The 23658-nt window shown below is 40.5% G+C and overlaps 1 protein-coding gene across 7 annotated transcripts in view; it reads left to right on the top strand.

Moving 5' to 3' along the window:
- CACNB2 (calcium voltage-gated channel auxiliary subunit beta 2) overlaps positions 1 to 23658 on the top strand; it is a 422888-nt gene that overhangs the window by 206142 nt on the left and 193088 nt on the right. Inside the window, exon 1 of one of the 7 annotated variants that reach the window (XM_059058332.2) lies at positions 13975 to 14346. The exons of the other annotated variants lie outside the window; for them this stretch is intronic. Coding sequence (XP_058914315.1) covers positions 14296 to 14346 — 51 coding nt within the window. The 5' untranslated portion in view covers positions 13975 to 14295. Of the gene's footprint in view, positions 1 to 13974; positions 14347 to 23658 lie in introns of those variants that run through there. 7 annotated transcript variants of the gene reach the window in all.

The raw sequence follows: 23658 nt of genomic DNA on the forward strand, positions 1-23658 counted from the left end.
CTGATGAACATTTGAGCTGTTTCTAGTTTCTGAGACTAATAGAATCGTAGTGCAATAATTAATGTTTATAATTATGAACCTGAGTCATCAAGAAAAGGTGTACTCGGTTTCCATATATTTGATATAAAGATATATGGCATTGGAGATTATTTACATTAGAACGCATCTAAACATGATATTTTTGAGCACGTAAGAGAGTGACTCAATACCAGAAAGTTCGCTTACTTAGAATGTCCTAATGAAAAGATGTAATTACATTCAGTGACTACGCTGCACTGGGAAGCAGAAGGCTAGGAAGCTGCATTTTGCTAATAGATTTTCCTGTCCTTTTATTTTTCCACCCAGAAAATCATAGTATTGAATTTCTTTCAGGCATGTTTTTAAGGAGTTGCAGTTCTTCAAACACATCCAAGTCAGACAGCATCAATCCAGTTATCTCAATCTTAAAGGCATTTATAGAAAACAACACATTCTGCTGATACATAGCAGACAGAACATTCTACGCAATGGTACGATGTAGGGAAATATACAAGATGCCATATACAAGGGTAGGAAGAAGTGCTAGTTTAAACATCTAACTGAGCATGCGTGAAGGTAATGGCAAGGGAGGTGAATGAACCTTGGATAATACTCTAGCTTACAAAGAATTAATAGGCCATTCAGTCATTCATTCATCATGTATTAATTAGGCACCAGCTATGTGTTAGACCACAGCGATACTGATATGTGTAAACAGAGTTTCTCCTCATGACGTGCTACTGACTTATGGAGAAGAGAAGCATATGAGATAATTGTTTGCCTATACAGCGTAATTGGTGCTGTGACAGAGGAATATGCAGTAGACAACAAAGGGAAGTTCTCTCTCTGAGAAGATCAGGGATCTTCTAAAAGGAAGCGAAGCTTGAATTGGGTCTTAAAGTGTGGGTTGGCTTCAGCCCAGGGAGTCCAAGGGGGAGGGTCCATCCTACAGTGAAGTGATGTTGCTGTCTTTGCCGTCACAAATGCTTACGGAATGAATGGATGGTTGTGATAAAGGGATATTCAAGGAGAAATAAGTGAGCCAATCGGGAAGAAGAATACAGAGCAACAGAAGTAATATTTTTAAAATAGTTACTGTTGATGGGGAACTTATGGGTGCCAGACACCGTGCTTAGCACTTTACGTATGTTACTGATGTATTCCTCACACTAGCCCCATGAAAGATGTACAGTTAGTGCCTCCAGGTGTGTGACCTGTGCTTATTTAGAAAGGTCCTACCTCAGGGTTGATATTCTATTAGTGCTTTTCAGAAATTCTTAATAATGTTGAACAAAGGGCACCATATTTGCATTTTGCACTGCACCCCACAAAGGCCAGGAGAATTTACCTGGCCTTGAAGCAGTAGTTCCCGACCTTGGCTGCAAATCAGAATGACCTGGGGACCTTTGAAAACCCCACCTGCCTGAGTTGCGTCCCAGACAAATTAAGTCAGAATCTCAGGGTCTGGGATGCAGGCACCAGTGATTCCACTTAGTAACCAGGTTGAGAACCACTGGTTTCAGGCAAGTGGGAGTGTTTACCTGGATTCTTTTGGCCTGGTTTATCCACCTGTGTATCATATGCATCGTAATTCACAGGCTGACAACTATTATATTATATTTAAGAATACCTTTACTTAAGTTACACTTACGTGGTTGGTCTACACATACGCTTAAGGAGTTCTGCTAACTAGGTCTCAACACACATCATCAAAGACTGGGACTTCTGTAAGAAACAGCTCATCTGACACCCTAATTTAAAAGGAGTATATATCCTAAAAAAAAAAACAACAAACCTCTAATTAGAAAAGATGCATCCACTCCAGTGCTCATTTGCATGTTTACAGTAGCCAAGACATGGAAACAGCCCCGTGCTCATTGACAGAGCAATGGTTTAAGGAGATGTGGTGTGTATGTATATATATATCTCACATATATATATAAAAGAATGAAATATCGCCATTTGCAGCAACGTGGATAGACCTAGAGAATATTATACTTAGTGAAGTCAGCCAAAGAAAGACAGACACTATATGATATCACTTATATGTGGACTCTAAAAAATAATACAAATGAATCTGTATACAAAACAGAAACAGACTCACAAACATAGAAAACAAACTTATGGTTACCAACGGGGGGGGACGGGGAGGGACAAATTAGGAGTATGGGATTAACTGATACAAACTACTGTATATAAAATAGATAAGCAACAAGGGTTTACCGTATAACACAGGGAACTTTATTCAATACCTTGTAATAACCTATAACGGAATATAATCGGAAAAAAATAACTAAATCACTATACTGTATACCTGAAACTAATACAATATTGTAAATCAACTATACTTAAAAAAAAAAAAGGCCAGTGTGGAATACTGAGACATTTATCCTAAGAGACTCCTTATATTGAAGTAGGTCTGGGGTTCAGTGAAATAAATCACTATTATCTGGGATTAGGCAAGCTGCAGGGCTCCTGACCTATTTGTATGGACCAGACCCTAGGTTGGAGATTTGTAATATATGCACTCATTTGATATTTAGAGAATAAAGAAACAAAATCCTTCACATCTCCCCAAGTATTGGGGAGTATACGGTATCTCCAGTTTTTCATCTGATGCTCAGAGAATAGTTTTGACTCCACAGACCTTCAGAGATGGTCTCCGGGTCCTCAGACCCCACTTTGAGAACCACTGACCGGGGGAATGTGCATCTTGAAAGAAGTCAGAACTCCAAGTCCACACCCAGAAGTATTTTCCAGTTTTCACTTGTGGTAGGAATATGTGCTCTGTCATTCACTTGTGAGGATTTTAGTTTTATTTTTAATTGCCTCCCTAATCCTTTCTTCACTCAGCTGTGGTCCAGGATACATTCAGATTAGATGTGTGTACTCTGGGCCATTTAGAAATAAATACTATTGATGTGGATACACAATTGTATTACAAAAAAGAATGATAAACACTCAGGAAAAAACATTCGCCCAAATGAAGTCCTAAGCAGTTGTCCATCACATTTTAAAACGTGAAAGGTTCAGCTTGTAGTACATCCCAGAGTTCCATCAACAAAACAAAGAGTCTCAAGTTTTTCTTCACAAAAAAGCAATTGATGAATCATGTCCCGAGTGTTTTTACTGATGAAATATGGTTAGAATATTTTTTTTCTTAGAGTTGGTACTCCTAAATCATCTCTTGCTATAAAAATAGTGGTATGGGGGAGGTAGAAGCTTAAAAAAATAAATGTGCTTGTAGTCAAAATCAGGGAGCAAACAGTCACATTTTTGTGATTTACATGAATTTATGTCTAGAAAGTAGGATTAGTTTCACTACTTCACTGGAGAATTAGTAAAATGAAATCCCATGGTAAGAACTATTACATTTTAGCTCATGAGCTTATTTTTCAGCAGTCCTATATATTCTTTTTTGTCGTACCTTTATCCTGAATTCATTGTTTCCCCCAGATCTATTTTCTTTGTCTTTATTTTATTTGATTATATTGAATTCATAAATTCATGCTTTTCAAACTTAGAGGTTCATCAGAGAGTAGAATGGTGGCTGCCAGGGGCTGGGGGGTGAGGGAAATGGGGAGAGGTTGGTAAAAGGGTACAAACTTTCAGCTCTAAGGTGAATAAGGCCTGGGATCTCCTGTAAAACGTGGCGACCATAGTTGATAACGCTTGTATTGTATCATTTAAATTTCTTAAGAGAGTGGAATGCAAATCTTCTCACCCCTCCTCCCCCAAAAAAGAGGTAAATGTGAGAGAGAAAAGATATGTTAATTAACCTGGTGGAGGGAATCCTTTCACAATGTTTGTGTATGTCTTGGCTATTGTAAATAGTGCTGCAGAGAACATTGGTGTGCAACCTAAGTGTCTATCAGTAGATGAATGGATCAAGAAGATATGGTGTATACACTACTGTATATAAAATAGATAACTAATAAGGACCTACTGTTGCCTGTGCTAGAGTTCCCTAGCACAGGGAACTCTGCTTAATACTCTGTAATGACCTATATGGGAAAAGAATCTTAAAAAGAGTGGATACCTGTGTATGTATGACTGATTCTCTTTGAGTACAGCAGAAACAACACAACATTGTAAATCAACTATATTCCAATAAAATTTTTTTAAAAAGATGTGGTGTATATATACAGTGGAATATTACTCAGCCATAAAAATGCAGTCTCGCCATAGGTGACGTGATGGATGGATCTAGAAGGTACTATGCTAAGTGAAATAAGTCAGGCAGAGAAAGACTAATACTGTATGATTGCATTGATATGTGGAATCTAAAAAACAAAACAAACAAAATAAAAACAGACTCAGATACAGAGAACACACTGGAAATCTCCAAGATGTACAATATAAATATCTTACAATTTTATATGTCAATTATACGTCAGTAAAGCTGAAATTTTAAAAGAATTTGAGGTGCTTTTAATGATAATGCAAATAAATCATTAAAATAACATTCCTTATTTAATACTTAAAATGTTTGGCAGGCTCCATATGCGTATATATTATATAATCAAATGCAAACACAGGTAGACATCAGGTATACTCCTTTCAGGGCTCACTGCTAGACATCAGGTATACTCCTTTCAGGGCTCACTATGTCAACAGCTTTTTTTTTTCTTTTTACTTTTTTTGAAATCTTTATTGGAGTATACCTGCTTTACAATGTTGGGTTAGTTTCTGCTGTACAACAAAGTGGGGCTTCCCTGGTGATGCAGAGTCCGCCTGCCATTGCAGAGGACACGGGTTCGAGCCCTGGTCCTGGAAGAGCCTACGTGCTGCGGAGCAACTAAGCCCGTGCGCCACAACTCCTGAGCCTGTGCTCTAGAGCCCACGAGCCACAACTGCTGAGCCTGTGTGCCACAACTACTGAAGCCTTCCTGCCTAGAGCCCGTGCTCCTCAACAAGAGAAGCCACCACAAGCCTGCTTGCCACAGCTAGAGAAAGCCCACGCGCAGCAACGAAGACCCGGTGCAGCCAAAAATAAATAAAATAAAATAATTTTTTTAAAAAGTGAATCAGCTATACATATACATATATCCCCATATCCCCTCCCTCTTGCATCTCCTTCCCACCCTCCCTATCCCACCCCTCTAGGTGGTCACACAGCACCAAGCTGATCTCCCTGTGCCATGCGGCTGCTTCCCACTAGCTCTCTATTTTACATGTGGTCGTGTATCTATGTCCACGCCACTCTCTCACTTCGTCCCAGCCTCCCTTTACCCCCATGTGTCCTCAAGTCCATTCTCTACTTGTGCATCTTTATTCCTGCCCTGCCACTGGGTTCATCTGTACCATTTTTCTAGATTCCATATATATGCATTAGCATGTGATATTTGTTTTTCTTTTTCTGACTTACAAGAGCTTTCATTTAAATAAAAATTAGGTGAAACAGTTAACCAAGCAACTACTAGTTATTCTGACCAATTTTTTTTTTTTAACCTGAATTGATCGTGAATGGCCTAGAGATTATCGTTGGCAGTTCTGAGGGTATCGCCTACTTTTTCATGCAGCACGTTTAACAGAAAAATCGTTTGAGAATTGCTAACAGTGGGCCAAGTGATTAGCCTCTAGTTTGCGTGACTGCTGTGCACTGGAAGACTCTGAGGCCCAGACATGTCAAGTCACTTAACCACGAAGTTCTCCTGCCTCTGAGCCCAGCGCACTCTCCACTTTCCTGAACGTACGTCCAGGTGTTGCTGCGCTGTGCACAGGATTATAACTGTAACAGCACTACGAGAGCGCGTTCACGGTGGGGACGATAAAGCTGAAACCAGCATAGTCGACAGGCTGTAAATTCTACCCACGTCCGAATGCGAAGGCAAACATGGTGTAGAAATCAGTGTATAAGGTGCCTTCAGCTCTTGCTGTTGCCCTAAAGAAAATCAAATAAGGTAAAGCGATGGAGAGTAGTTCCACCTCAGTCCTGGAGCTCCGGGCTTCTTCGAGGAGATGAGTCTTGAAGTGAGAGCTGAATGGTGTGAAAAGGAGGTAGCCAGGCTCGTGTCAACAGGGAAAGCTTTCCAAGCCAATGAAGAGCAAGTGCAGAGCCCCGGCACAGGCACGTGCTTGGCGTGGTCTGCAGCTAGAAGGAAGGCCGGCGTGGTTGCGGCATGGCAGGGACAGGGCAAAGTGAGGGAGATGAGGACAGGGATGTGGCCAGGAGCCAGTTCTCACCAGGCCCTGCACATGATGGTTTTATCAGCTGCAGTGAGAAGCTGTTAGGAGATTTTTTTTTTTTTTTTTTTTGGCCGTGCTGTGCAGCATGTGGGATCTTAGTTCCCAAACACCAGGGATCGAACCCATGTCCCCTGCGGTGGAAGCGCAGAATCTTAACCACGGGACCGCCAGGGAAGGCCCCCATTAGGAGATTTTAAGCAGCAGAGTGAGAGAAGTGAATAATCCATGCTTTAAACAAGACCGCTGGCTGCTCTGTGGGGATCGGACCAGCAGCCCTGCAATAAGTTAGGGGCTCTCGCTAAGGAGATCATGAGAGAGATGATGAAGGTTGGCCGCTAGCGTGGACAGGACTCGCTGATGAGTTTTTGGTCTGGCTCACAGGAGTGGGTAGGGGTTCTCTTCACTGCAGGGTGCAGGACTGCCATGTCGGGGGAAGAATCAGTAGTTCTTTTGGAAGCACGTAAGATTTGAGAAGGCTGCTGGAAAGCCATGGGAGGGTATCTAGTTGGCATCACGTCCAAGAGCTTAGAACTCAGAAGCTAGAGTATTTAGGACCACACCTCACAGGAACTGCGAGAAGGAGATCCAGGAGTAGGAAATAATTATTCCTTCAACACAGGTGAGAAGTGGAAGTTTCAGGAGGAAAACCCTTGAGATAGCAAGATAAAGAAGGCCTGGGGGAAGAGGATTGGGAAGTAAGACCAGAGGGGATATCTCAGAACAGTGGGGAAAAAAACCACACGTCATGTAACCTTCTTAACCCCGCCAGGACACACCTCACAGTGAATAATTTAATGACAGTTGTATTAAGGGGAAATACTGGAACATTCAGCATAGTACACTGATTTACATAGATGCATTCAACTGCTAGAGAAAATAATTAGCCATTTTTCCTTTTTTTCCTGAATTTTTAAAAAATTTTATACAATTTTTAAAGATTACTTTCCTTTCAGAGTTACTACGAGATATTGGCTCTAGTCCCCGTGTTTCACAACAGATCCCTGAGCCTGTCCTACACCCAGTAGTTTGTACCTCCCGCTCCCACCCCCCTACTGCCCCTCGCACCCCCCACTGGTAACCACTTGTTCTCTGTCTCTCAGTCTGCTGCTTTTTTGTTATATTTACTACTTTGTTTTTTTGTTTTGGGGGGTTTTTTTTGCGGTACGTGGGCCTCTCACTGTCGTGGCCTCTCCTGTCGCAGAGCACAGGCTCCGGACGCGCAGGCTCAGCGGCCATGGCTCACGGGCCCAGCCGCTCCGCGGCACGTGGGATCCTCCCGGACCGGGGCACGAACCCGTGTCCACTGCATCAGCAGGCGGGCTCTCAACCACTGTGCCACCAGGGAAGCCCCCTGTTGTATTTTTTTTATTCCAAATATAAGGGATATCATACGGTACGTTTGTCTTTCACTGTCTCGCTTCTTTTAGCATAATACCCTCCAACTCCATCCGTGTTGCTGCACATGGCATTATTTCATTCTTTTTTATGTCTGAGTAATATTCCATTGTATGTCTGTACCACATCTTCTTTATCCATTCATCTGATGATGGACACTTAGGTTGTTTCCATGTCTTGACAATCATAAATAATGCTGGCAATTTTTCTTTTATTGTTATCCATGGAACGATGTTTAATGATACGGGAAGAGAGTTTTACTATGTTAAGTGCAGATTTACTATGTTAAGTGCAAAAAGTTACACACTATACCTTTCAGAGTCAAATGCACAATGGAACAGATCCATTGAGGGATAAAGAGGTCAAAGGGCCCCCAAAACACCTTCTCCTCCTTCCACTAGTCCTAGAATTGTTCAAAGTGGCGGCTTGGACTTAGTTACTGTGGCTTCTCATGAATAACAATACTCAAGTGTTTTCAAGTATATCTTATCTAGTCATAGGGAAGGGGTGGAAGGGAGGGGCTGCGGGAGAGAGTCCCTTTCAGGCCTGTAGTCAGTTGGTTGTAATATGTGTGAAATTAACATGTCTCAGGGAGAAAGTTGTTCAGCCAGTGTAAATTCTTCACTAGTGATAAAGCCCATGATATGGAAAAAAGGCAGCTATTTTATCAAGGTGAAAGGAAGGGCCCAAAGCCAGCTGAGTTCTTCTCACTGCTAAATTTTTTATAAAATAAAAAGAGAAGGCCTTTATTTATTGGAGTGGCTCTGATTTAAATAAAGATTTTCCCTCATCTGCACTTAGATGAATTGGGAGCAAAGTTGATAATGGGTTACTTAGAAGAATAAAATCTGAAGAAGGAAATTCAGTAGTACAAGTACTTGGGTTAAATAGTATAGCTTTGGGACAAACTTACTTTATCAATAACCGATAGCTCTGTTGGAATTGTCCCATGACGTAAAAAAAACAAACAAAAAATTATTACTAACTACTCCAATAAAAATTTTTTAAAAAAATGTATTAGTAACTTCTTAGGTGGAAAGAAAACTCAGTTGTGGATGTGACTATTTTCATTTTGCTTTTCGTTTTTTTGCGGGGGAGGTTTGTTTTGTTTACTCTGACATTTGGAATTGTTTGCTATTCTTACTTCTTGAGAAAACCATGTGTTTGGCTATTATTAACAAAAAACACATTGTGAGGCTTAGAGTATCCACACACGCTAGAGGTTTGTTTTGTTGTTACGATTTACTGTCTGGTTAATGCATATGCCACAATGATCCATATTTGTACACATATCATGGCCTTTTGTAATCAAAGACAATGCTATTGAAGGCATAAGCTCTAAACTGGGGTGCGGTCAAGGGAATTTTTTTTTCACAGTCTTTGCCCGTTAGGTAAACAGTCTGGACTTTGAAGTTTGGAGTGGCCGCTTGAAATATGTGACCTGAAAAACTCCACACTGTTTTTTGACTCCTGGCAACAAAACATATTTATCCTTTGGCCACCACGGCCTCATCGCTAAAGGTCTGCTGCTGTTTTAAATTTGAAAACAACACATGGGAAAGTTGTCTCCGAATGAGGATTTGGTACAGCTGTAGCTGCCCTCCCTGCCTTTTCTGTTTACATAGACAGACAATAGCAATTTGGAACACAAATGCAGCAATAAAAAAGCACCTTTCTCTTGGAGGATTAGTGAGAACGCCTCTTTAGTTATAAAAATAGCACTTGAGGAGCTCTGGGTTGTAATGTCATTTTCATTAAGCTTTTTTCACACTTTAGCAAAGACTTGGAGGTCAAGCTGGGGTGCGGTGGAAGGGGATTGGAAGCAAGTTTAAGGCAAAGTGTTCGGGGTGTGGGTGCCGGTGGGGACTGCAGAAAGCTCAGGTCCTTCCATGTGAAATGTGACGCCGAGCGGGCAACTCCAGTGATCTCTAGGGGCTCCTCCCGCAGAGAATCATAGGATAACCGGGCGCTAGGCTGAGTGCGCAGGGGCTGCTTCTGAGCTGCTGCAAAGTCACAGTGGTCTGCTTCTCCTGTCCCCCCGCTTTGCCTCTCCAGCCCCCTCGCCCGCATTCAGACAACCTGATTGGAATCTCACATCGTGTCATCTTGGGTTATAATTTAAAGTTCTTCACATCCACGGTGTTGACGCAAAGGGCACCTTCAAGTCACTCAAAATTCCTCACTGTGGCCGTGTTGAGCGGATAATTCTTTGTTGTGGAAGTGAGCCGGCCATCGTAGCATCCTTGGCTTCTACCCACCAGATGCCAGTAAGCTCCCCACCTCTCCCCACTTGGCAATCAAAAATGTCCCTCGTCATTGCTAAATGTCCCTGGGGGATGAAATCACTCCCAGTTGAGAACCACCACTGAGTTATAGCAAGGAAAACTAATATTTGTCTGGCATCTCTGCTGTGCCAGATTATAGACTAGATATTTTATGTAATCCAGATCATTATCGTTTGAAGCCTTTATCTCCTTTTTATAGACTGGAAACCTGAGGGATGGCAAGGTTAGTGGTGGTGGTGTTTTTCAGTTTTATTTTTTGGGTCCTTCTTTATTTTCCAGTACCCAACAATGAAAATGGATTATAACCAGAGAAATTACTCACAGTTACTGCCGTTAATTTATACCTCAGTTATCCCCATGCCTGTTTTTCTTTCTCAGTAGTCTGTTTGTTATTGATGTGTACACTGCCTCCTTAATCTCTCTTTTTCAGCTTTTCTCTTCTTCCTCTTTCCAGAGATCACAAGAAAATATCCCTCAATCCCATTTTGAAAGCAAGAAAAAAGTCCTATTTAATGTGTGAAAAGAATGCTCTACCTGTAACAAGAAAATAGTGTCGTTTTGTATTACAAAGTTTATAGATGCTTTTTGGACAGGCATTGAAATCCCTGTATGGTCCAGTCAGACTCTCCATCCTCATCCTTCTCTTATTCAAACCCCAGGAGCTTTTTGCTTACCTGACATCAGTGTTGGTTAGAATTTTTCCAGTAGTGGCGTTTTAGTGGCGTTATATATTCACGTGGGGCAAGGCTTGGAGAGCTAGCCATCATATATGCCGTTGTCAGGAAAGAGACTATGTTTCCAATCGAAAACTGGTGTCCACGTATAATTTTCCCCCAATTGTAGACCATTTCTCTCAAAGAGAGAATGAATAGGAGCTGAAGTTTGTTTTTTTCTTAATTCATTGAGGGAAGCAGCAGGATGGTAAAGCCCATTTGAAAGACTATGGGAGAGACATAAATACTTATAGCCAGTCTAAGAAAGAATACTGGGCTAAGACTGTTAAGTTAGATACACAACTGGTTGATGCTCTGCAGGGCAATAAAATAATAATTTGGGTGGTTATTTTTTTATACAGAAACCATTAGCATTAGACAGATGCACGTCTGCTGGACAAATTCATTTGCATTTCTATCAGTTTTCTACAAGTTAATATCTACTCTCACAGAGATATAAAATATCCTAATCCGTGGTAATTACAGAGCTAAACAAACGTTTCTAATTTCCCTCAAAAGTTAGACAATCCTTGGTTGCCTGTTAAATGCTTAAGAAAGCTTTTTTTGACGTTGGAAAAGTAATATGAGCCCATTTATTGTAGGAAGTTTTAAAAACACTAAGTTTTTAAAAAGGAGAGAAAATAACCATGCTCAAAACCACTACCCAGATGCAACCACTATAAATAGAATTCATATGTTTTCTTACAACTGTTTTTCTAAATATTTTTTAAACATTTAAAAAAATTTCTTTAATGTTGTATCTATTTTATTTATTCATTTTTGGCTGTGTTGGGTCTTCGCTGCTGCGTGCGGGCTTTCTCTAGTTGTGGCGAGCGGGGGCTACTCTTCATTGCGGTGCGCGGGCTTCTCATTGTGGTGGCTTCTCTTGTTGTGGAGCAGGGGCTCTAGGCATGCGGGCTTCAGTAGTTGTGGCATGCAGGCTCAGTAGCTGTGGCTCGCGGGCTCTAGAGTTCAGGCTCAGTAGTTGTGGTGCATGGGCTTAGCTGCTCCTCGGCACGTGGGATCTTCCCAGAGCAGAGCTCGAACCCGTGTCCCCTGCATTGGCAGGTGTATTCTTAACCACTGCGCCACCAGGGAAGTCCCTCTAAATATTTTTAACAGTGGAGTGATTATTGTGAAAAAAAAATTAGCAGGCTACATTTTTTTTCCTTTCCTGACTCTCAAAGATCATATCCTATATCTCTGATTTTAATATCTCTATAATGATTTGGCACTTTTTGTATCATGATTCTTTTCACTCTTTTTCCTCATTCATTTCTTTATTAACTTTTTCAGAATACAAAATGGCGTAGACAGCAATATAATGACCAATGGTATAGATACAACCTAGTTTAAGAAATAAAATATCACTCATCGAGTTGCCCCCTCCCCAATTAAATACCTTCCAAGTGTACTCCTATCCAGATGCAACCACTGCTCTGGGTTTGGTACTTGTTTTCATATTTATCTTTATACTTGTAGCTCCTACGTAAAGTATATGGTATTTTTGCATATTTTCAAACTTTGTGCAAATTATATCACAGGTTCTTAAGGTATTAAGGTTCTGCAACTTGCTTTTTTCTATCCACCTTACGATTGTGGAGAGTTATGTCTGAGTCACTTAGAATTCATTCACTTTTAGTGCTGGATACTGTCTACAACGTGATACACATTGAGGTTGGTTTCCATTGTTTACTCTGACCCCCGTGTTGCTAGGGACACTCTGTATCTACAGCTCCCTGTGTACTGGTGTGAGGGTTTCTCTGGGTACATATTGAGGAGTGAGACGCCCATCAGTGGGAGCTCACGTCTGCCCTCTGCAACATTCTGCGAAGTCTTTTACCTGACGGTACCACCAACAGTGCACAGAAGCCCGGTAGCCCTACGTCACGAGTTGGCAGTCCTTCTCTGTGAAGGACCAAATAGGAAAGCTTTAAGCTTTGGGGAGCTACATACGTGTTCTCTGTCACAACCACTCAACTCTGCTGTTGAACACAAAACCAGCCATGGACAATTCCGAAGTGAATGAGCCTGACAGTGTTCTAGTAAACCTTTACTTAAGGACACCGAAATTTGAACTTCATATCATTTTCACGTGTCCCAAAATACAGTTCTTCTTTTGTTTTTTTTTCCAACCATTTAAAAATATGAAACACAGTCTTAGCTTGTGGGTTATGCAAAACAGATGGCTGGATAGATTCGGCACCCGGTCATCATTTGCCAACCCCTGCTTGACATCCTCTCCAAGATCTGGAATTTTCAGATACCTTCAATGTTTCCACTCTCCTGGGTAGGAAATGGTAAATTGTGAATTTAGTTTGTACTCCTGGTTAGTTGTGAAGTCAAGCGTTTTATCATGTTTATTGGCCACTAGGATTTTCTCTTCAATGATTTATCTCTTTGTGGGGTTTTTTTTCCTCCATATATATATTTTTTAGATTGTGGGTCTTTTGTTTATTGACTTATAGGAGTTCTTTCTATTCTCTGGCTAGGAATCCTTTGTTGTATGGTTTGCAAATGTTCTCAGTGGTTACCATTTCACTTTTGAAAGGTATCTTTTGATGAAAAGTTTTCAAATTAAAACTAACTGTATCCAAAAAAAGACTAAAGCACATGAAGAAACTGGAGGACATTTAAACATGTTAAACTGTGGGATGCTGACTTTAAGGGTGGGTAGTAAATAGGAATCTTAAGACTGAAGTGCCTGAGAGCCAGGAAAGGTTTCACATCTTGTCTGGAGGGCTTCACTGTGACCGGGGACTGCTATAATAGTAAGACAAGTGTGGTACTACAGCCGCAGGCACACCGGGTTTTATCGCACTTCACTTGATTGTGCTTCACAGATATTGCATTGAGCAATTCTGTCGGCAGCAGTTTTCTATCAGCATTTGCTCATTTCACATCTCTGTGTCACATTTTGGTAATTCTTGCCATATTTCAGACATTTTCATTATTAGCATATTTGTTATGGTGATCTGCGATCTTTAATGTTACCATTGTAATTGTTTGGGGATTTTCTCACAATGAAAAATTTTTTAATTAAAAAAAAAAAACCTAAATGTATCCAAGTGATACTTACTTGACTGTGAAAAAATATATATTTTTTTCATACACCTTGAGTACGTGAAAGGTAACCACAAAAGGAAGACACCACTGTCTTGGGTGCGAAAAGAGGAAATACTTCTTCATTGGGCGGAAGTAGAATGCTCCTCACTTTTGTTCCAGACTCCTTTTCAGTTCCACTCATGTCCTTGAGGCCAACAGTTTTGCAACCTGTAGTTCTCTAGTGAAGGCAGTGTCTTTTAAGTGCTGTCTTGAACAGAGCTGCCCAAAGGCGTGCGTCTGATATTCATGAAACATTACTTGGCTTTCACAAGTTTGCAGGCTTCTCAACTGCAAGCCAGCTGACGTCATTCAGAGTAGAAAAAGCCCCTCCCACTTGCAATGGTTAATTGACTTCGATGGGCTCCTCTGCCTGGCTAAGTGGTTCTGGACCAGAGAGCACTGCTGTAATCTGAAGAACTTTCGAAAGTCACCCTTTCCAAGACTGCACACCCCCCAAGACAGCGAGGAAAAAGGAAAGCAGTTGAAATGCTGGTCAGCAAAACAAGTCTTGGCTGCCTGGAGCTTTGTTACTGAGTTCTTGCTCCTGTGAAGGCCTCTGGAGAGCTGGGCTCATTTGGAACTGGGCTGCTATGTTTGACAGACGCCTCATGTCTCCTCAAACTAAGTGCCTTCTTCCTGGGGTAAGCTTGTGGGCAGGGAGTCAGGCCAGATGCACGGTGTGGTGGAAAGAAAGCAGGGATGTATGTATTGCCTTGTGAAGGGACTCGAGAGCAAATCACGTCGGTGGCTTCAATTTTTCAAAGCTTTTCTTAGCTTGCCAGAAATGCTGTCATTCACAGTGTGAATACGTAAATGTCCAGGGAGCTGAAGCAAGTAAAACTGGAGCTTTGGTTTTAAAGTGTATCTTACTGAGATCGACTTCGTAGCTGGGAAGAGAAAGAGGGAGGCGGGGGAACTTGGTGGAAATTGAAAATGCTTTTTCCAGCTGTCGGCTGTCACTTGTCGCTTCATGGACAGCCCAGACACTGAGTTTTTTATGTTTCTGAGGCTTTTCTGTGTAACTCAGAATGATGTGACATCCCATGGTGCTGTAAATTAAGATTTGATCGCTATTTGTCACAGTAAAAGTTTTTTTAATGTAATGAAGTACAGAAATGAGAATCTACTGTTTAAAATACTTAAGCAGAGAGCTTTACCTCACAAAGATTGGATGTTTGCGTCTTTGGACTTGGTTTAGAACTTTTAAAGAAAAGATCCTATCATTATTGGTACCCTTCCAGGGAAGGCTTTAGGGGGAAAAAAAAAAAATTCTAGAACCCAAATGTAAATCATAGCCTATAAAACTCATACAGTTACAGATATCTGTGCTAATTGGACACGAAAATATCATTGTAGAATCAATAAAGTACAGCTTGTCTAAAAATTCTTTCCAGCTTACCTCTTTTGTTTCCAGTTGTACCAACCTGCACTAAATTTAGTTTAACAGAGAAAAAAATGCTTGCAGAGAAAAATATCTGTACTTTGGTAATCATTTGTTTTGGGTTGGATCATATAAAAGTATAGCACAGTCAGTAAATGGTGAGATGCTTTGCTTAATCTGTTGGATTTCAGTGATCTTTTACTATATGTCGTGGGGGTTTTTTTTGTTTTTCTTTTTTGTTTGTTTGTTTGTTTTTTGGCTGTGTTGGGTCTTCGTTGCTGCGCACGGGCTTTCTCTAGTTGCGGCGAGTGGGGGCTACTCTTCGTTGCGGTGCGCAGGCTTCTCATTGCAGTGGCTTCTCTTGTTGTGGAGCATGGGCTCTAGGTGTGCGAGCTTCAGTAGTTGTGGCACACGGGCTCAGTAGTTGTGCCTCGCGGACTCTAGAGCACAGGCTCAGGAGTTGTGGCGCATGGGCTTAGTTGCTCCGTGGCATGTGGGATCTTCCCCAACCAGGACTCGAACCTGTGTCCCCTGCATTGGCAGGCAGATTCTTAACCACCGCGCCACCAGGGAAGCCCTTGTTTTATTTTTACAATTTACTTTATTGGAATATAGTTGATTTACAATGTTGTGTTAATTTCTGCTATACAGCAAAGTCACTTATACATATATATATATACACATTCTTTTTCATTCTTCTCCAGTAGCACAGGATATTGAATATAGTTCCCTGTGCTATACCGTAGGACCTTGTCGTTCATCTCATATATATATAAAATTTTTAATTTTCCAGAGACACAGTTTTCCTTGCTTGTGTTGGCCCCCATTAGACTTTGTATACCTCAGTTATATCTCTTTGGGCTCTGACACGGCTGGCAGCGTATACGCTAATTATAAAGGATTTCGGGATGTTAGATACTTCACAAGTTTCTGAGCTTTTCAGGTGCCACTCAAGTTTAATTCAGAAATTGTTCAGTACCTCTTTGCTTTGAAGGACATCTGGAATCATCGTTTTCCATAAACTTGCCCACTTTCTAAGAATGTTATCAGACACTAAATAGCTGCTACAGTCGTTTCTTCCGAGGATTTCTGTTACGAATTTGAAAACTGTTTACTGCGTAACCCAGACCGCCAGGTATCCAAGCTGACAAACATATTCCACCCATCAGCTTGAATATTTTCAGCCATGAAATTGGGCACAAAAAATGTCACCGTTTTTTAAATTGGACTGTCAGTCTGTATGTTTCTCGAATAGCTACCTGAACAATTTAGCCTTTAGTTAATTTCAGTTCAGTCTTGAAGTATTACGGAGACTCTGCCCAAGAACATTCACCCTTTTAAGCTGCCTCCTCCTTCCCAAACCTAGATTTTTATTTCCTAAGGCCTAGTCGCTCCTCATTTTAACTAACACTTGCGTTTGAATAGGGCGGATAAATACATGGATTTTTGTTTTAATGGTTAAGGTGTAAAAATAAGTCTGTATAAAGACTTTTATTCTAGGGGATTAAGAGGTATTAAGTACCAGTTATAAAAAAATAAGTCACAGGGATATAACGTATAGCACAGGGAATACAGCCAATATTTTATAATAATGTATGGTATATAGTCTATAAAAATATTGAATCTCTGTGTTGTACACCTGAAACTAATATATAGTATATTAAGTCAACTGTACTTGAATAAATAAAGACTTTATTCTGTCCCCATGTAACACTTTCATTTAGTCATTTGCAAAGTTCCCCAATGACAGAGACTTTTCTTTCAATTCGGACAATAATATTGTCAATTCGGAGAGGATTTTTAAAAATACACATATGTATATTGATGTGCATATGTATATGTATTATAGAATAATTGTTTAGGATGCTGAATAAATTAGGTGGTCTTCTTTTATTCTAATCATGTTTGGTTTCAGTTTTTCCATCACTTGTACTTTCTGAAGTCACTACAAACCCCAAATGCATAAAAAGCACATTTAGAAATTATGCATTTAATTCTCATCTTGCATTAAAATAAAATGAATAAGCCAGTGCAGTTTGGTAGAGGTAATTACTTTTTAATTGCCAAGGGCAAAAAAAATTGGGAGACTGGGATTGACATATATACACCACTGTGTATAAAATAGATAACTAAGGGCTTCCCTGGTGGCGCAGTGGTTGAGAGTCTGCCTGCCGATGCAGGGGACGCGGGTTCGAGCCCCGGTCCGGGAGGATCCCACATGCCGCGGAGCAGCTGGGCCCGTGAGCCGTGGCCGCTGCACCTGCGCGTCCGGAGCCTGTGCTCCGCAACAAGAGAGGCCGCGATAGTGAAAGGCCCGCGCACCGCGATGAAGAGTGGCCCCCCGCTTGCCACAACTAGAGAAAGCCCTCGCACAGAAACAAAGACCCCACACAGCCAAAAATAAATAAATTAATTAATTAATTTAAAAAAATAGTTAACTAATAAGAACCTGCTGTATAAAAATAAATTAATTAAATTAAATTAAAATTAAAAAAATATGACTCCAACTAGTATTAAGTATACTTGTTATCTTTTAATGAATTCTGGTATTATTGCATTGTAAGTTTCTTCAGCATAATATCCTTTATGACTAAAATGTGTGCCATTTTTTTAGACCAAGATGGCCACTCCCTCTATCTCCTTTCCTTCCTCCGAATAAAAATGACCTCTTAAATTTGTGCAGGTTCTTCCATTTATTTAGTTCTGTCATGATTTCAGCTTTTTCTGACTGTGATTAAGAGCAAGTATTTGGAACTCTGCAATAACCTACACAGGAAAAGAATTTGAAAAAGAATAGATACATGTGTATGTATAACTGATGCACTTTGCTGTACACCTGAAACTAACACAACATTGTTAATCAACTCTACTCCAATATAAAATAAAACTAAAAAATAAATAAGTATTAAAATGAAAAAAAAGCAAGTGTTTGGATACAGTGAGACCTGACTTTGAACGCTACACCGTCCCCTTAACAACCCTCTGATTTGGCAAGTGTTATCTTCTCTGAGCCTCAATTTAATTATCTGTTTAATTAGGAAAATTGATATCTATGTTTCTAGATATTTGTGAGAATTTTTTAAAAATCCCAGTGCGTATAGACTGCTTAGCATAATACGTACAGTTATTAAGGGAATGCACTTACCCGCCTACATTTTCTGCAGTGGCTAATAATAAGAGAACTTAGCTCTGAGATCCCAAACTATGATATCTAGGAGAGGCAGCAGGGGAAAGTTGTGAGTTGTTTCTTGTTTGCATATTAGAAGAAAGAAAGATTAAAGTAAATAACAACCCTGTGAAGTGAGACTCCTAACTGGATATCTGTGGATCCAGTATCAGAGGGCTGGGAGGGCAGAAGGCAAGTATAAACCCTCTGAAACTATATGCACATATTTGAGTCTATGTGTATAGAGTCTTCTAGCATCAGGAGATTCTCCAAGTGGCCCTCAACTCCCAAATGGTTAAGAACCAGAGCTCTTGAATGGGAATAAGCCCTAGAGAACAAAAAATATGATGGAGGTTAAATATTCTGAGAAGTCTAATAATTTTCAAACTCTTTATTTCTCTTTACCTTTATATTGTTAATCAGTTTAGGGGGGGAAAGGGAAACTGACATGAGTCTGTGTATTCCCATATATTATAAAACAAATAGTGGTCTAAGGCTACAGATTTCTGCACCATTTTTCAGGTCTCATTTGTATTTAAATGGCTGTATAATGTTAGAAAGGCTTGGGGGCTAGTATATGTAAGGATTCTTTAAAGGGTGAGCACGGGAATGTGTGGTTTATCACCTGGAAATGCCAGAATGTTTGCCCACATAAAACAATCAATTTGTGGAAATAAAAATGTTCAGAAATACCAAAGAGATTTGCCAGGTTATTTTTATTGCTAAAATGGAAAACTCTTGAAAGAGAGCTTTCCATGTCAAAGTAATTAATTAAAAGTTATTCGTATTAAAAATACAAGAAATTTTAAAGGAAATGTGCGCAGGATCACTCCAGAATCTCACTGCCTTGGGTCAGATATTTTTCTTCCAGCAAATCACATCCCATTCCTTTTCTGCAGGCATGCTTACTTTTATAGTTGTCACTACAGGGCACAGACTGTTTAGGATTCTGCCCTTTTCCTTCAACTGTATTTTGAAATCACAGAACGATACAGCATGGTGTGGATTTACCGTAGCTCTTCCAAAGAGAGTGGACATTTATCGTTAGACTTTTAGTTAATTCCATAATTTTGTTTTTATAGATAAATAAATCTGTCATAACAATTTTGAGCATATGGTTTTTAACAACTTCTTTGAGATAAGTTCTCGGATGTGGAATTATTTGTGCAGGTGAGCGGCATTGAATGTTCTTATGTCTCTGACTATGCCTTTCCATCATTCTTTTCAAAATGATTATATATAAGGTGTATATTTATCAGAAATTTGTATATTCTTTGTATCTCTGTGTAAATTATTTTATTAGATTTCCTGTGTTTAGATTACAGTATTAAGTTTGTTAGATAGTAAGAGTACCTCTTTAAAGAATAAACTATTAGACAGTTTTCCCCTATCCAGTCTCACCTATCACAATATTTTCTCTCATAAACACTAATCTGACATTTGTATTGTGACACCCTGCTCATATCGCTAGAGGGTACATTAGTGTAAGACAATAGAGTATTAGTTTGATTAGAAATTGACACTAGACCAGTCAAAGAATTAAGCCTTCATTTTGGAAGGTAGGACCCAAAGCTTTTGACTTTATTCAGTTATCTACCTTATTTTCTGCAGAGAGGTAATAACAGTTTTACAAATAAGAAAAAGACCACATCTGACTCAAGCTGTAGTTCATATGAAAAGCGTGTCCTGTCTCACCTCGAGGGTCATAGATTTTGCATTAAGGACAGCAGGAGCCAATAGACTGTCAAGTTGTTGTCGATTCTGTTGACCTAAGGAAAAATGCACAACGGGAGAGTTGTGAGTTGAAGTTTTCTTCGCGGACCATACTGAGGGCTATAGCCTGGGAGAGAGCCTCAAAAGACAGCTGCAGAGAGGTGCGCAAGAAGCCAGTTTCTCTATGAGGTTTGGCTCAGGGATACGTACAGTTAAGCATACATCCTGGGAAAAGATTACTGCTAGTCACAAAGAACAGGTATTTCCAGTTAATGACTTTAGTGCTTCACCTACGTGCAGGAAGATGCAAGAATCTGTGTTCATTAAAATTATCCCTGAAAGATACATCTTAACTATCCAAGGGGCCTGTTTTTCCAAAGCGCATGTTGCCTCACCCTGTTTCTCATCCTGAATTCTTCTCGGGGTGCATGGTCTGTCGGCGGCTGCCGTGGACAGTGACTCAGTCCTCCTAGAACTTGGGTGGTGGGCAACGCTCTTTGTTTTCTTTGTTTACACATCAGGGCTGTCGCGGCTCAGAAGGGACCCCGCACCCCGATAGCTTCCTGTGGGGCAGCCCCTTCCAGTGGTCTTTCAGGGCCTGTCTCTCCCCCTCCCCTAGGGTCAGAGAACTGGAATTTTCTATACTCTTTCTTGGTAAGGGAAGTGTCATTTTGACCTTAATGTAATCTGATGTCCTTTGTGAACCTTACAAACGGTACTTACATGCCTTTATTTTTTTAAATTTAGGTTTTATTGATGTATAGCTGATTTACAATGTGGTGTTAATTTCTGCCTTACAGCAAAGTGACTCAGTTATACATATATATATATATACCTTCTTTTTTAATGTTCTTTTCCATTATGCTTTATCATAAGATATTGAATATAGTTCCCTGTGCTATACAGTAGGATCTTGCTGTTTATCCATCCTATACATAAAAGCTTACGTCAACTAACCACAAACTCCTACTCCATTCCTCTACCCACCCCCTCCGCCGCTTGGCAACCACAAGTCTGTTCTCTGTGTCTGTGAGTCTGTTTCTGTTTCGTAGATAAGTGCATTTGTGTCATATTTTAGATTCCATATATAAGTGATATCATATGGTATTTGTCTTTCTCTTTCTGACTTAACTTCACTTCGTATGATAATCTCTGGGTTCATCCATGCTGCTGCAAATGGCATGATTTCATTCTTTTCCATGGCTGAGTAATACTCCATTGTATGTATATATGCACCACATCTTCTTTATCCATTCATCTGTTGATGGGCATTTAGGTCGTTTCCATGTCTTGGCTATTGTGAATAGTGCTGCTGTGAACATAGGGGTGCGTGTGTCTCTTTGGATTAGAGTTTTCTCTGGATATATGCCCAGGAGTGGGATTGCTGGATCATATGGTAGTTTTATTTTTAATTTTTTGAGGAAGCTCCATACTTTTCTCCATAGTGGCTGCACCAACTTACATTCGCACCAACAGTGCAGGAGGGTTCCCTTTTCTCCGCACCCTCTCCAGCATTTGTTGTTTAGTTACATGCCTTTAAGTCTTGGTCCAATTATATAGCAGTTTTGTTACCTGTTAGTGGCATTTTAGGCATCAGAAAAGAGAAAAATCTGACCCCTGCAGTCGTATCTAAGATCCTTATCATGCAACTAGCATGTAAAATAGATCTGCCCGGTCCAGAAGGTTCCCCACCCTCTGAAACCAGTGCTCCCTTTACAAAGTCCATGTTGTACCATCCTGGGTCTCCTAGTCTTCTCAGTTACTCTAGGCTTGCTTTATCACCTGTCAAATGAAAGTAATCATTCTTATCTCTCCCTCACTCTTTATGGGAGCCTCTGAAGGCCCATGGGGGGCGATGCTAAATTCTTAAAGCATCTCGGAACAGCTGTTTATAGTTTTGTCTTTCCTTTGAAGCCCTAGTCACTGTTTGAAGAATGTACTTTCAATATCAGTACGTATTCAGTCAAGTATTTTAACCTCAGGTCTTTTTCTTTTTCTTTGCATTTTTCTTTCCTTTTTTTCTTTTTGGGCCTCTCCTGTCTTCGTACCAACACAGGTATTTCTGGGGCTTGAAACCTGATGAGCCCGAGATCCTTCCTGTCGGGTCCAGGTTTATGGCCATTTTCATAACTTAGTTTAATAAGGTTTAGTGCTCACGTACACGCTTGTAACTTTCCAAGGCCAAGTTCCACGTGAGCGGGTTCTGTGCCTCCTTCATAGCTCTGCTTCCAAGGCTTTTACAATGGGCTTTCACAGCAGGCTGTGAATGATTAATGCTAATTTGATGTTTGGGTTTTTTAAGTTTACATATGCACTCGTATAGAGCAGTATGAAAAAGAAGTGACTTCACGATATTGAACAAAAATATCAATCACCTGCACATGATATGTGTTGGGTACTACCCAGGTGAGGTTAAATGTGGTCTCTGTTGTTGGGGAAAAAGTACTATTGATTCAGATACCATAAGATAAAAAGTATGTATGCCTCTGTGCAAATATTGAGGAATAAAGAAACATAAATCTCTAGATTATGGTCAACACACATGTTTAGAGAATTCTCAGGATTAGTTAGTAAAGGATTAGTTTAAAGGATTAGTTGAAAATGCAGAAGTTACGGAATTCAGTTCAGTTTAACAACCACGAAAGAATAGGTTTGTCAACTGTCTCTTTAATATGATTTAGTTAAACTATGTAGAGCTAGAATACAGAGGTCCACGGTGATTACGTGGCTGAATTAGAGCTCAGTAGAAGTTTCTGTTTTAAACAGATCTCCCACCTGTTCCTCTGCTTTGTATTTCATAGGAAGGGTGGGAATTCACAGGCCATCATAGAAAGTGTGATAGGATGCCGAGTTCCCCTGAGAGCCGTCACTTCACGGCTTCTACATAACTTTTGAGAGCTGTGATAGCGTAGCTGGAACAGTTCATTGGTGGACACGCTGAAGGTTGTTTCTTTAAAGAGGCCCAAAAAGACAGCTGTCGTGGAGCTCCATGTTAATAAGAGATAATAAGAGATCATCTGTGGGAATGATAAAGGTTCCCGATTCCTGATGCAGTATTGCTCTCGCGTTGACAAAATATGGATTTGTTTAATTTCTATAGCCGAGTGAGGGTACTTGCCTTCTCTGGGGCTGTTTTTCGTTCTAGCGGCATCCACTTAGCACTCATAACGCCATTAAAGTCGAAGACATTATGCTATGGAAAATCACCCAGTCACAAAAGGGCAGATACTGTGTGATTTCGTTTATACAAGGTACCTGGAATAGTCAGACTGATAGAGACAGAGAGTGTAACAGTAGTTGCCGGAGCTGTGGGCAGTGGGAAATGGGGAGTGAGCGATTAAGGCGGGCAGAGTTTCCGACGATGCAGGAGTTCTGCAGCTGGCTGGTGGGGATGGTTGCCTCACCGTGGGAATGGACTTAACGCCACTGAGCTGTACACCGGAAACGAGCTCCAGTGGCACGCTGTACGTTGTGTCTATTTTACTACAGTTTTTAAAAATCAATGTAAAAAAGTCTTTAGTGCGTGTGTATGCTGCATGAGGCCAGGTGCTTTCTGTGTCTTATCTTATTTAATCCTCGTAGCAACCTAGTGAAGGAGACGCGTTATTACCTGTAAGTTATAGATGAAGAATGTGGTCTGAGCACGGCCAGGAGCGTCACAAGTCTACGTCCACTCAGGGGCCAGCGGTGGAA

This window comes from Kogia breviceps, chromosome 3 (assembly GCF_026419965.1).
Source record: "Kogia breviceps isolate mKogBre1 chromosome 3, mKogBre1 haplotype 1, whole genome shotgun sequence".
In the NCBI taxonomy this organism is placed as follows: domain Eukaryota; kingdom Metazoa; phylum Chordata; class Mammalia; order Artiodactyla; family Physeteridae; genus Kogia; species Kogia breviceps.